The sequence below is a fragment of the Arachis ipaensis genome, chromosome B7, assembly GCF_059453495.1.
Source record: "Arachis ipaensis isolate K30076 ecotype BB chromosome B7, ASM5945349v1, whole genome shotgun sequence".
NCBI lineage: Eukaryota > Viridiplantae > Streptophyta > Magnoliopsida > Fabales > Fabaceae > Arachis > Arachis ipaensis.
Genome location: NC_142442.1, coordinates 8,525,716 through 8,540,254, shown reverse-complemented (window position 1 = coordinate 8,540,254; position 14,539 = coordinate 8,525,716). Strand labels below are relative to the sequence as shown.

General features: G+C 28.9%; 2 protein-coding genes across 2 annotated transcripts; both read left to right on the top strand.

Moving 5' to 3' along the window:
* The first annotated feature begins 5,204 nt into the window (after window positions 1-5,204).
* Window positions 5,205-6,307, top strand: LOC148550279 (MLP-like protein 43). Its single transcript, XM_016310688.3, has 2 exons — window positions 5,205-5,463; window positions 5,897-6,307. Exons 1-2 carry the CDS (start codon window positions 5,277-5,279, stop codon window positions 6,166-6,168), a joined length of 459 nt encoding a protein of 152 aa, XP_016166174.1. The 5' UTR covers window positions 5,205-5,276; the 3' UTR covers window positions 6,169-6,307.
* A 3,082-nt stretch (window positions 6,308-9,389) lies between these two features.
* On the top strand, window positions 9,390-13,795 carry LOC148550278 (MLP-like protein 31). Its single transcript, XM_088494408.1, has 2 exons — window positions 9,390-9,486; window positions 13,524-13,795. Exons 1-2 carry the CDS (start codon window positions 9,390-9,392, stop codon window positions 13,793-13,795), a joined length of 369 nt encoding a protein of 122 aa, XP_088350534.1.
* Window positions 13,796-14,539: the final 744 nt, after the last annotated feature.

The window sequence follows — 14,539 nt, the reverse complement described above, 5'->3', positions numbered from 1 at the left end:
TTAATCTATTTTCTAGTTGTGTCTGAAATTAAGCTTTGAAATTGTTTTGAAGATGATGGAACTTCAGAAATACACCCGAACGATTACAAAAATACACCCAAACGATTATAGAAATACATCCAAAGGATTACAGAAATACACCCAAACAGTTACAGAAATACACCCAAACATTTACAGAAATAAACCAAACGATTACAGAAATACACCCAAAGGATTACAGAAATACACCCAAAGAATTTAAGAAATACACCCAATATAGGGAGAGACAGTATATTTCTTCTTGAAATCAATACACCCAAAGAATTATAGAAATACACCCAAAGGATTACAAAAATACACCCAAAGAATTTAAGAAATACACTCAAAATTCGTTGAAGTACACCTTATGCATAATTCAGAACTCTTTCTCTTTTTCCTCCTCATCTTCTGCTGCTGCTTCTTCTTCTTCAAAAACGATTTCAGAGCTTGATGTCAAAAAACAATGGAAACCGAGAATAACGAAGAAAGAAAACAAAGAGAAAAGGACGTAAATGAAGAAGAAGAACGTGTAGCAAGAAGAAGAAGAAGGAGAAAGAGAAGGCAAGAAACGTACCTTGAATAATGTTTCTTCGTTTTTTCTGGTGATTTTGATGAAGGAGAAAGAGAAAACGAAAAGAGGAGAAGAAATTTCAATAAAAAAAGAGGGAGGAAGAGAAGAAAAAGAGACACAGAGAAAGAAGAAGAAGAAGAAGAAGAAGAAGAAGAAGAAGAAGAAGAAGAAGAAGAGGAAGAGGAAGAGGAAGCACGGAAAAAAAAGAAGAAAAAGAGACACAAAAAAACGTGAAACGACGTGTTTATAAATGACTTGTATGACTTGTATGAAAAATCACTTGTATGTGGAGAATTACTCTTTTTAAAAATACAACGATCAACAAAATAGCAGTGGTTCAAAATGGCCGAAAAATACCATTGAGTTCAAGGTTGGCCAAATAGCGGCAGTTCTAAACCGTCGCTAAATCAACTGACGCTATTCAAAGGATTTCGCTGTGGTTGTGCCCGCGGTTCAGTGAAACTGCCGCAAAATCAAATCTCCATGTCCCATATTGCAACGGTTCTCGAAGCGTTGATAATTAATTTTGCAACGATTTAAAACTGCCGTTAATTCCTATAAAACCGCCACTAAATCTCATTTCTCTTGTAGTGATTCTTAAAGGAAAAGTTCGCCTCAATCCTCAATTTACATTCTTTCTTATCTATACAGAATGAATAATTCAAACATGGTCAGTCTACTTGAATACACAATATAATATGTGCATGAAAATTACACTTTTGTAATTTTGCTATTAAAAATAAAATATGCAATTTTCTTGTCTCTCTCCTCTCCTTAATTTTAAAAAAATAACAAAATAACAAATGAAATTAGTAAGAAAAATTAAACATTGATGATTAAAGTAAGGATGATATTAAAAAAATTTAAAGACATTATATTGACTAGTATATTAATAAGTATTAAAGTGTCTATTAATTTATATTTTTATTTATTAAATAAGTATAAAAATGACAAATACGGGATTAGTACAGATAGTAAACACGTCCCACTCTAAAAAAAATCTTGATTTCAAGTCTTCATAATTGCAAATATATGAATGATGAAGTGATTTTTTATTTTGATAAATAAAATAAATGTATTAATTATCGAATTAAATAATTTTAAAAGTTATTACTGAAATTCGTCTCCAAGTCATATTATGTTTACACTGTAAACGAGATAAAGTTATACGTATCTCGTTTATAATATAAACGAGATAAGACACGTAAACATCACACGTGTATATCTCGTTTATACTGTGAATGAAATACGTGTAACTTCATCTCGCTCACAGTGTAAACGAGATATGACTTAGAATCGGCTATATATATAACTCGTTTACAAAATTTGACCGAGCAACTTTTCAACTACTTTTTCTTCCCTTTTATCTCTTTTTGAGCATATAATCGATACTTACGATGATGGCGTGCGCAGCTAGTAACGACACTTCGCATTATGTTGGGGCAGCCGCTTTGCGGTTAGTTTAATTTTTTATTGTATTTTAAAAATTCTATATAGATAAATGTGTGTATATAACTATGGTTAGGGTAGTAATGAAGAAGTAGAATATAGCTTGTATAGTTAGTATGCAATAGATAACTTATAGACTTTTAGAATTTTCTTTTATTTCACTTGTCTTAAGTTGTTAGTAGATAATTATTAGTTTGGAATGTCATTTGATGTAGTTATTTTACTCCTTTTAATTTAATAATTAGAATTTTATATATATATATATATATATATAAACTTACGGAATAAGATTTTTCTAAAAAATATGCAACTAATAAATATGTAATTACGTTGTTATTTATAAAATCTATAATTTATAAAGAAGTATCTATTTAGACTTAATATTGTTTTTCTGAAAATATCTAACAAGAAAATAAAAACATGATAGAAACTTAAAAAAAAAATAGGCATTTATTTAAAAAATTAGTGATATTGTACATAGTACGTTAAATTTAAAAGAACCAATAAAAGTTTTAAAGTTATTTATTAATAATTATGAATATATATATTTTTTTAGAGTTCTCTACTTTTACTACCTCGACGAGTGAGTCATACTTTTTTTCTAACAAAAAAAATGAAAAAAAAAATATTAGCTGATTGTTATTAAAGTTTATGGAGTGAAATTTTTTAATATATATGTGTGTGCGTGTGTGAGTCCATAAAATTAAAGAAAATCAAACACGATAAAAAAAAAATTTCTATAAATGATTGTCTATTCGGCATCCACAATAAGATTCAATTTTCTTATAGTGATTAATAGTATTATTAATATAAATAAATGGTTTAATCAATTATCACAGTCCAAATACGCATTTCATAATTTATTACAATTGGTTTTTGTTTTGAACAATTTATTGATTTGTTTACTCATCGCTACCTGGATAATAACAAAGGTCACAATATAAATTACTAATATTAAATAGGTTTAATTATTTTCTATCATTTTATTAAATTGTTAAATAAATTTTTATATTTTTTAATTAGTTCCTTATACTATATTAAATTTTGTAATTAAATTTCTGTTATTACAAAAATATTAGAATCAACTAAATATTTTATTAAATAAAATAAAATATTTAATCAAATATTAGGCGTATTTGTTTTGTTTACAGAATATTCTGTTAATTTTAAGACAGAGACTTAATTACAAAATCTGATATCGTATAAAAATTTAATTGAAAAAAATATATAAAAATTTAATTAAAAATTCGATAAAACTATAAGAATCGACAGAATAATTAAACCTATCAAATATTAAATTTGCATTGACAACATTGGCATGAAAATATTATCATCCGACAAGATTAAATGATAATCAACTACTTTACCTAATAATACATCAAGACAAATTATAAACACACTTTTAATAAAAAATCATTGGAGATGTGTTTGAACTTTTTTTAAAATATAAATTAACATTTTATATTTGATAAAATAAAAATTTTCTCGTATAATTATTTTTTGTTTTGTTCATATATATATATATATATGTGTGTGTGTGTAGTATGGCCATGCTTCTCGGAATTGGAACAAATTGGCCAATTTGACCCAGTTAATTATAAATTGGTCGTCCAATCGATCCAATTTAAAGTAAAAATTGCTTCGCAATTAGTTGGTTAAAAATTGAAAAATATATAAGCTAAAAAAATTAATTAATTATTTGAACCGGTGTGATTTTAGAGATGAATCGATTTAAAATAATAAATCACAAAAAAAAAAATAATTTTTTTTAGAAATGATATATACATGCCAAAATATATTATTTCATTATATTTAATTCAATCCGATTAAACTCTACTTAAATCTTTAAATTTCTAACACCATTAGTTTTATGTCTAATTTGATTTTCGGAACTTTGTGTATGGTTATTGATCATCCATCTTAATATTCTCAGTCATACTAAATTTTAAATTTTATAAAACATGAATATTAAAGAAATAATTTTACAATGAAATAAAAATTAATTACTATTGATTATTTAATTTTTTTATTTATTTAAATTATAAAAATATTGTTTTTATTTTTTACGGTATTTCTCAACTCGGCAGGCCAATAACTAATTCATTGCAAATTTAAGTTTCATTTAAAACTTTTTTGTTGGTCAATGGATTGCTGCATGTATAAGGCAGAACTCGAACTTCTAACACTTATTTACAGTGACGGACCTAGAGGGGGCGAGTAGTGGCCTCGACCCCCCAAAATTTTAAGAAACTATACTTATATATGAGATATGTGTTCAAAAAATAAAAAATATTATGTAATTTAATAGTTTTATATGTATTATTTATCACTATATGATGGATTTATATCTTAATTGTTTAATTCACTAATATTTTTTACTTAACTAATTTAATATTATACCCTCAAATCTTTGTACCTTTCAAATTAGTTTTTATACAATAATCTTTATATTTATTTTTAAAAAATTATTTATTTTTTATATTAATATATTTAATATTTATATTATTATATTAATAATGACTTACGTAGTTATATTTTAGTAATCACATTATTTACTTTAGATATTATTTTCTTGTAAAAAATACTCATCTTTCTTTTAAATTTATGTTGTTAAAAAATTTTTTTTTAAATATATCTTATATCCTATATTCTATAAGTATATTCTATAAGGGTACTGTGTCTTTCAAATAATTAATAATTTATAATTTATTTTCAAATTTTTTAAATTTTTGAAAGAATTAATTTTAATGAATAAAATATGTGATCATTTTTAGCTAAATACGCTATAAATTATTGGTATTGTATAATTTTATAATGTATTATTGATATTGTTATATTTCTTTTATGTAATTATCATATTAAAAATAAAATTGTAAAAAAAATTATAATTAGATATATATATTTTGATAAATCTTTTAAAAAACTAACTCTAATAATTATATGTTAATTATTTTTATGAAATGGAAAAAATAATCTAAAATTTGGTCCCTCCATATTAAAATTTCTGGATCCATCCTTGCTTACTTAAGTGAATTAACGAGTTAACCATTAAACCAACCCAAATTGATTTTAAAAATCAATTTATAACCTAACCGAGTCACTTCATGCCTCGTTAGATTAGATCAGAATCTATATTCTTTCTATATAAGGCTCTATTAAGGCAGAATATGTTTATCCATCTCTCATTTACATACTTTTCTTGCTTCACAAATACTTTTGGCTTCTTTCTCGAGTAGACATGGCGCTAAGTGGTAAACTTAGTATTGAAGTTACGGTCCAAACACCAGCTGCAAAGTACTTCAACCTCTTTATAACTCAATTCCACAAGCTTCAAAACATTTGTGAAAGAATCCTTGAAGGCAACATGCATGAAGGTGATAACTGGCATGTCCCTCATTCGGTTAAGAATTGGACTCTTATCGTAGGTAATAATTTAATGGTTAAATTAGTGCGTTAGTTCTTAAAATTTTTTTGAATTTGTAATTAAATTTTTATATTTTAAATATATTTAATTGGATCTCTATACTATTTTAAATTTATAATAAATTATATTTAATAGTAAATATTATAAAAATAATTTTATTCATCTTACATTACTAATAATATTAATATATGCTTCAGCATATTCAGACGTTCAATATTTTTTAAGCGACAAGGATATAATTACAAATTTAAAACTAATGTAGAATTTCAATTAAAAACTTTTAAAGTGTACGTACAATCAATTACAAATTTAATGAATTATAACTACTAATAGAATAATTTAATCTAATTTAATCAACGTCCAAATAAATACTTTTTTATATACATTTTTTTGAGTAATCGTTTATTTTAATTGATTATTGTGACAAAAAATAGATGGCAAGCCAATTAAGTTGAAGGAGAAAATTGAAGCTATTGACAAGGAGAACAAGTCAATTACATACAACCTTTTCGATGGAGACATAAGTAAGAACTATAAAGTCTTTAAGTTCTTTTTTCAAGTGTTTGAGAAGAGTGATGGTGGTGCTACAGCTAAATTCACTATTGAATACGAGAAAATCAATGAGAATGTTGAAGCTCCATATGGATTCATGGAGTTCTTTGACAAGGGTGCTAAAGAAGTTGATTCTTATCTTCTCAAAGCATAGATATAACTTATAAAATAATGTGTTTGTGGTTAATATTATTAAGAGGTTTTCGAATATATATATATATGTTGCAATAATCAATCTTGGACACGGACAATATTATAAAAGCTTTTAAAACGTCACTGTAACAAAATTATATTGTCACCTTTTAAAAGCGTGTTTTTTTTTATGGCTACGCTTTTAAAGTGTAACAAAAAACATAGTCAAATCTTTAATCAATTGTCACTCTTGTAAAAATGTGGCCATTAATTTTTTTTTGCCGCACTTTTGAAGCATAATAAAAAACATGACTAAATCTTTAATCAATTATCATCTTTATAAAAGTGTGGTTATTGATTTTTTTTATCACGCTTTTAAAGCATATAAAAAAAAAAAGTATGGCCACAAACCTTTTTTTGTTGTAGTGTTGTTTTGGTTTTCATCCTTGGTTTGAATGTAATATACAATAAGTTGTATATGCGTGCCAATGATTTCTCGTTTGAGTGTGTTATGTGCTTGTGTAATATATAATAAGTGGGATGTTTCTCTATCATATAAATTATTTGATATCCGTCTGTTTTATTTATTTATTTATTGTTTATTTTTGTCAAATTAAATCTCAACATTCAACTATACATTGATCATATCTGTTTTAATTTCCTAAAATAAAATTTGGTATTACCATATCATGACAATAATAACATAAGGTTGCTTATAAGCTGGACATGATCTGATGACGTATACAACAAGCTGGTTAGGGAGTGTTTTGTCGATTTTTAACAAATCGATGATGGTTCGATATCTAATGGTTTGGGAGCGAAACCTACTCCTCTTTGCAGGTATCAGTTTTCTAAAAGTGCATCAAAGTGTCTTCGATGATTCGACGAGTACGTAATAGGATAAAAGATAAATTAAAACTTGTAAAGCAATAAAAGAAACAAATGAATAAGGTTTTCAAAAAGAAAATGTACTGAAATCGGAAAAGACTGTGTTGAAGTTAAAAGAAAACAGTAAAATGCCTTCAACTGGGTCAAAGGACTTTGACATGAAAATTAAAAGTGCAGAAATGTAAATTAGACATTGAAAGTAAAGAATACTTGAAAGATAAACTTGCTTGAAAAATAAAGTTTACAATAAGATAAATTGAAAAAGCAAAGACATGGAAGGAACCCTACAGAAAAGTAACTCGATTGCAGACTTAGAAATTCTCTGGGGATATGAGTGTGCTTGAGTGTTTTCTGAGTTAAAGTTCCAACCCTGATTTTCTAAGGCTTCCTAGTATTTATATTCTACCTTTAGTAACTAGCAATTAATTATAATTAATTACAATTAATTACAAATTTGAACTTTTCAAATACTTTTTCCTTGGTAACTGCTCCCGCCATTTGAATGGAGACGTTTCCCATGATTTCTTCATGTGATAAAAGCCTTTAACTGTTCCACTACCGTGACTATTCGACCAACCATTCGAATGCTCAATTCGATTTCTCCTCTCGAGAAGGTCTAATCGAATAACAAGTCATTCGAAATCTAACTAGCGCTCATTATTCTCGATCCCCGCTTACGCGCTCATCTTCTCGAGAAATTGTCTCTGACTCATTCCGAATCGACTTGCTTTCATCGAATTATATATATATATATTTTTTTTTTCTTCCGATCAACAAATTGCTCCCTTAGATTAATGTGTTTGCCTTCGATAACATACATCATTTAGAAGATAAAATACTTAATCCAAAACTGATAATGTCAGTTCTCAAATCAATAATAATTACCATTTAAGCTCCTCATTAATACTGACCCACTCGACACGTTTCTCGAAACTTGCGCATTCTCTTTCTACCACTTCGTCTTCTTCACTAAGTTACCTCTATTCGTATCCCTTTCATAGTAACTGTTCACAGTAGTACTTTAAATTCATCATTCCCACCTTTGTTCAAAATCTTTCGAAACTCATTATCCCTTGAATTCTTCTTACATCAAAGAACCTTTCCACAAAAATCCTTAAACTTCCAACCCTTTCTTCCTATGTTTAACAATGGCTGGTTCCTCTTCTCATGCCACTACTCAAGATAAGGGTAAAGGTCATGTAATAGCAATGCCATCTCCGCCGGCCCTTCGCATTCTTAATCAAGTCAATGATGAAATCATTGACGATCCCCATTTGCAAGTCAATGACACCAGAATCCTAATCCCCTTCACAATCGGTGCAGATACACACTGCTTCCTTGGACCGATTGAAACTCTTGAGAGGGCAAACAAAAAACTTTCTTTCTTTCCTAATGCTGAAGGGGAAGATTTATTAATAAACCCTTTCTCGTCTGTGGCATTCTCGCCGCTCGCATTCAATTCCCAGGCCAACCCCGTGTCTGGGACCGCTGCGGCCTCCACCCGAGTGATTCTCTGGGTAGTGCCGGTGTCCTCTGCAACCGATTTCCGTCACCACAATGCGCGCTTTGCATGTGCAGTTTTCTCTTTCGCAGGATCACCGCGGTACGGTCCTCCTCGCGATCTGCATCGACCGTCCACCGTAGTGCGCTCCCTTTATTTCGTTTCCACCTTTTCAATCCGATCAAAGACACTTCCACTAGACGACACATGCATAAGGAGACATAAGTAGGAGACACATCCACAAAGACACTTTTATTAGACATAGTCCAATTAAAAAAACACTTCCATTAGAAATCCGGTGCTAGGGGTGTCCGCGGATCGGATCGGATCGGATATGGCCGAAAATTCGATCCGATCCGCACAATTTCCATCAGATCGGATCGGATATGATATCCGCACTTTTTAGTGCCGGATCTGATCCGATCTGATCCGCACATTTGTGGATCGGATCGGATATCGGATATCGGATATATCCGCATAATTAAAAATTCTCTTTTTAATCATATTTCTATGTAAAAGAATTCGATAAAAATATTTTTTTCATACTTTTAAACTTATTTATTCCTAAAATTATTTTAATCAAACTCTGTCTAAATAACAAAAATAAAATAATACAATATATGAATAATAATTACTAACTAAAACATACAAACAAGTAAATATAATACCAAACATACATATATTTATTTATTTTTTAATTATTATAGTGCGGATCTGCGGATCCGAGGATCGGATACGCGGATGTAGAGCAGATATCCGCGATCCGATCCGCAAAGGGTGCGGATCGGATCGTATCCGCAATTTTCGGATCGGATGCGGATATTTACAGTAGATCTGCGGATACGATCCGATCCATGGACACCCCTATCCGGTGCAGCGTGTGTGGAGGCCGAGCAGCGTCGACGGTGACCTTCGTGTGGAGCAGCAATGGTGGCGCTGAGCACGGCTGTGGTAAAAAGAAGGTAGGAGAAAGTGATAAAATGTAATTCTAAATTATGGTGAATTTTAGTAATTGAGGTGTGTTTTTTTTTGTTTGGTGGGCTTTAAAATCTAGTTCAATAAGAGTTGGTAGAAGTTAGTAGAATCATTCTTAATTACTTAGCAAAATTGGTTTTATTATTGTCATATGAGTACGGCGGAAACATGCAATGTCAATTTAGATAGTAAAATATTTGTTATCTTTTAAGCTTTCATATACTTTTATTAATTATTTACTATTTATCACAAATGACAAATCCTAATAAAGCAATTATTATTCCTTTGACCATTTTCTGTAAACAAATACTTCACTGTATGTGGTTAATGGTATATAAAAACATTGCTATTAAATTTTACCAAAAAAACTTATAATCTTTGTTCGAGATTTTTTTACCAAATACTCCACTAATAAAAAACTTATTAATTGATATTTTTTTATTTATAAGCTAATTTGTTCGAGATTGAAATAATTAAAAACCTAATTGTCACTCTATTTAAATTATAATCTTTGTACTAGTGTTTATGGAGAGTAGTAGGACAATAATAAATTAAAATTACAGAATTATATGAAAAATTAAGAATATTATTAGAGAATTAAATAATATGTTATTTTAGCTTTTTTTTTTTTTTGGATTTTCCATACATAGTATCTTTTAACTTAGCAGACCAAAAATTATTTGTCGCAAATTTAAACTCCAAAATAAATAAATTAAATAAAGAATTTTTATTTGAGCTCAAAAATAAAATAAATAAATTAAATAAAGAATTTCCTTTTAAAAAAAATTAACGGATTGTTAATTGAAAAATGAGTTAGTTTTTATTTTATTTTTTCTTTGATTAAGAGAGAACTTGTGCAATAAACAAATAACACGTTATCATTAAAAAAAAAAAAAAAAAAAAAAAACATAACACGTTATTGAAGTTTTATAACGCGAAAATTTCTCTCTAATTTTTTCGAAAGAAAGGTTCTATAAAAATGTTCTTTCTTCGGCAGCACAAATAGTGTTAAAAAACAAATGGAGGCACTCTAGCTAGACATAACAAAATCCCCAAAATTAAAGTAAACCAAACATGGCATAATAATCATCACGCATGATAAAAAAATTCTACAAATAATTACAGAGATTCAATTTTCTTATAGTGATTATTATTAATATAAATAAATGGTTTAATCAATGATCACTCAAAGTACGGATTTCATAATTTATTAACAATTGTTTTTTGTTGGACAATTGATTGATTTGTTTAATCATCACTGCCTGGACAATAACAATGATCACAATGTAGTAAATTACGTACTAATATTAAATATTAAATTTGCATTGACAACACAGATATGAAAATATTTCATCCGACAAGATTAAATGAGAATCAACTACTTTACCTAATACAAATACTATATATAATCATTGATCAATTATACATTGGACAAATTACACACACGTTTTTAGTGAAAATTATCAGAAATGTGTTTGAATATTTTAAAAGTACAAGTTAACATTTTATATTTGATAAACTAAATTTCTTTTCTTGTATCATTATTTTTTATATTGTCCATATCGTTTATCCCAATTAGTATCGTTATTTCGAGGAAGTCTAGAGAACCAACGTTTAAACGATCCAACTTTAAACAACTCTATTTAATATTTATTAATTTTAAATTATTTTTTAAAGTCAGAATCTGATTAATTGACATTAATTACATTTTTGAATAATAATAATTTGATAAATTAACCGCTCTCTAAACACAGTATTATCAACCTTTCCTCTCATAGCGTCGGCCTTCTCCCTCGTGCAGACCACCGCTTCGCTGTCGCTGCAGTGCGCCACCATTTCTATTGCACATCTCGCCGCATCGCTGCCTCTATAGTGCGCCGTCGTTCCCGCCGGATTTCACGCTAAGTTTATGTTTATAGTCATTTTGTGTTGCCCAATATTCTATTTCGTATGACATAGTTAAACTAATGACATTTTTTGTTGCATATAAATCTCGACACACTTTATCACTTTGACCAATGTCCACTTAAATCTTACGACTTACATTATCGTTAATTTTTCTACTGTCTTGAATAGTACATGTACTAGAAGTTTCTGGTACGGGTTGTGAGATGGATCGGAGACTTGCGAGTCGAAGTGATTGTCGGATCGTCTTCTTGAAGCGACGGGGATAGTACCTGCAAAGACACTCCAACGTCCAAATCAAAATGGATCTAAGAGGTCTAAGGTGTAGAGAATGAGTGACGTACTTGAGGGGACTTCTGACTTTCCTTTATATAACTAGTAGTATTTATCTCGTCTTATCTTATCTGACTAAGATAAGAGAGGTTCGAATTTGAATGTTGGTTGAAGATTATTAGGCCGGTATGTGCCGCTAAGGAGGGGCCTGTTTCCGGGTAATCGATTCCGAGGCTGTCTTCGTTCGGGACCCAGGAGCTGGGTCCGTAACAATACACTTATAGTACTTAAATCACTTTGTTTGTGATAATGCGTTTTCTCCGATTTTTACTTATGTATTAGTGTTTTTACTTCCCGTGCCAAACTTACATGTCTCGGGATTGAAAACGAAAATCTACCAAGTCTACACACATAAATCATGGCAACTTAACACGAATTAACAGGGTATGGTCGTATAGATAATCAACATAATTCATTGGAGACTACAATGAATTATAATAACTTTCTGCTTGAACGTAATTTGTGGCAGTCTAGCACGAATTAATAGGGTATAGATAATCCACATAATTTGTTGGAGGCTGTAGCGAATTATGAGGACTTTCTGCTTGAACGTGATTTTTTAGAGGCCGTAACAAATTAGCTAAAGATACATAATTGTTGATGCATACAGCGGGGAATTGGAGGATGTGAATCCCATGACATGTGAAATTACAGTATAACTTTGGAGGATGTGAATTTAATTGAACTCTTGATGATCTAGAATGTTGAAGGGAAGCAGCAGCTGCAAAATCAGAATTATCTTGCTCTTGCTTTGATGGCAAGGCATTAGTCTGAAAAACAAATAAAAATAGTAAGGAAATAAAATTCAAATAAATGCATGAATTAAAAAAGACATAAAATTCAAAAAAAGACATGATATGTTTGATTATTTTATTAGTTTCAAAAAAAATTTATTATACAATTTGATCGAATCAGTTATTTAGGAAACAATGCATACAAATTAGAGTTGCAATTTGTTAAACTGTAATCTCTAGATGTGGTTAATTATAAATATGGTTAATTATGTTGTAAGTGAATAACATATTAGAAGTACTCAATATATATTCTAGTGTATGTGACTTGCAACATTCAATAAAACAAATTAAAGGAGAAGAATTTTGTGACATAATAATAACTTGTCATGTTCACAATTTGTGGTGAAAATTTAGAAGATCACAATCTTAAAGAAAAATTACACTTTTGTAAATAAAATATACAATGTTCTTCCCTCTCCTCGCTCCTTACCATTTAAAAAATAATAAAATAACAAATAAAAATAGTAAGGAAAATTTTGTAAACCATTCGTAATTATTGCTTATTTAAGCATCACAATTAAAGTAAGGGTGATATTTAAAAAAAATTAAAAACATTATATTGACTAGTATGTTAGTAAGTATTAAACTGTCTATTAATTTATATTTTTATGTATTAAATAAGTATAAAAATGATAAATACGAAATTAGTACAGTACAGATAGTAAACACTTTCCACTCTAAAAAAAATACATTATATTGATTTCAAGTTTTAATAATATAACTGCAAATATATAAATGATGAAGTTTATTTCATAAACAAAAATTTGTGCACCAAAATTTTTTAAATCTCTATTTTATATAATAGAAGTAGATATAAAATAAATTGAAAAAAAATTAGCTAATTGTTATTTTTTTAATACATGTGTGTGTACGTGCGTGTGTTCATCCACAAAATTAAAGAAAATCAAACCATCAAGCACGATAAAAAAAAGATTATTGTTTATTTTAATTGATTAATGATTATTGTGACAAAAAAAATAGATGGCAAGCCAATTAAGTTGAAGGAGAAAATTGAAGCTATTGACAAAGAGAACAAGTCAACGACATACAACTTTTTCGATGGAGACATAAGTAAGAACTATAAAGTCTTTAAGGTCTTTGTTCAAGTGTTTGAAAAGAGTGATGGTGGTGCCTCAGTTAAATTCACTATTGAATACGAGAAAATCAATGAGAATGTTGAAGCTCCATATGGATTCTTGGAGTTCTTTGAGAAGAGTGCTAAAGATATTGATTCTCATCTTCTCAAGGCATAGATAGATAGCTGCATCCAACAGCTATTATGAAGAAGAATCTCAACAACATATAAAATAATGTGTTTGGCTAGCTATATATATATAGCTTGTGGTTAATATTATTAAGAGGTTTTCTAATATATATATATATATATATATATATATAATAATTGCAATAATCAATCTTGGACACGAACAATATAATAAGGATGGTTGCTGCTGCTTGCTTCGGCTTTTCATCCTTCTTGCTTTGTATATGTGTGCCAATGATTTCTCGTTTGAGTGTGCTGTGTGGTTGTGTAATATATAATAAGTGGGATGTTTTTCATATCCGTGTGTTAATTTTTTTTCGTTTATTTTTGCCAAATCGTCTCAACATTCAACTGTACATTTGATCATATATGTTTTAATTTTCCAAAATAAAATTTGGTATTTACATCTCGTGACAATAATAACATAAGATTGCTTATAAGTTGGTCTTGACGTATATAACAAGCTGGTTAGGGAGCCAACAAAAACCAGCTAATTTCTTTTTACTTCTTTCATCACCCACCATCGCCGTCGATTGCCACCCTGTTGTTGTTGACCACCACTCCCGCCTCCATCAACTGCCATCCATCGTTCTAAATTCTAAATTATATTCTAAATACTAAATCTCAAATTCGAAATCTTAAATTATATACCTTTATTATGAAACCACTCATCCTAAAAGTTTGTGTTGATGGATAAAGTCAACGTTAATAGTTATATTTCTAACATTTTTCT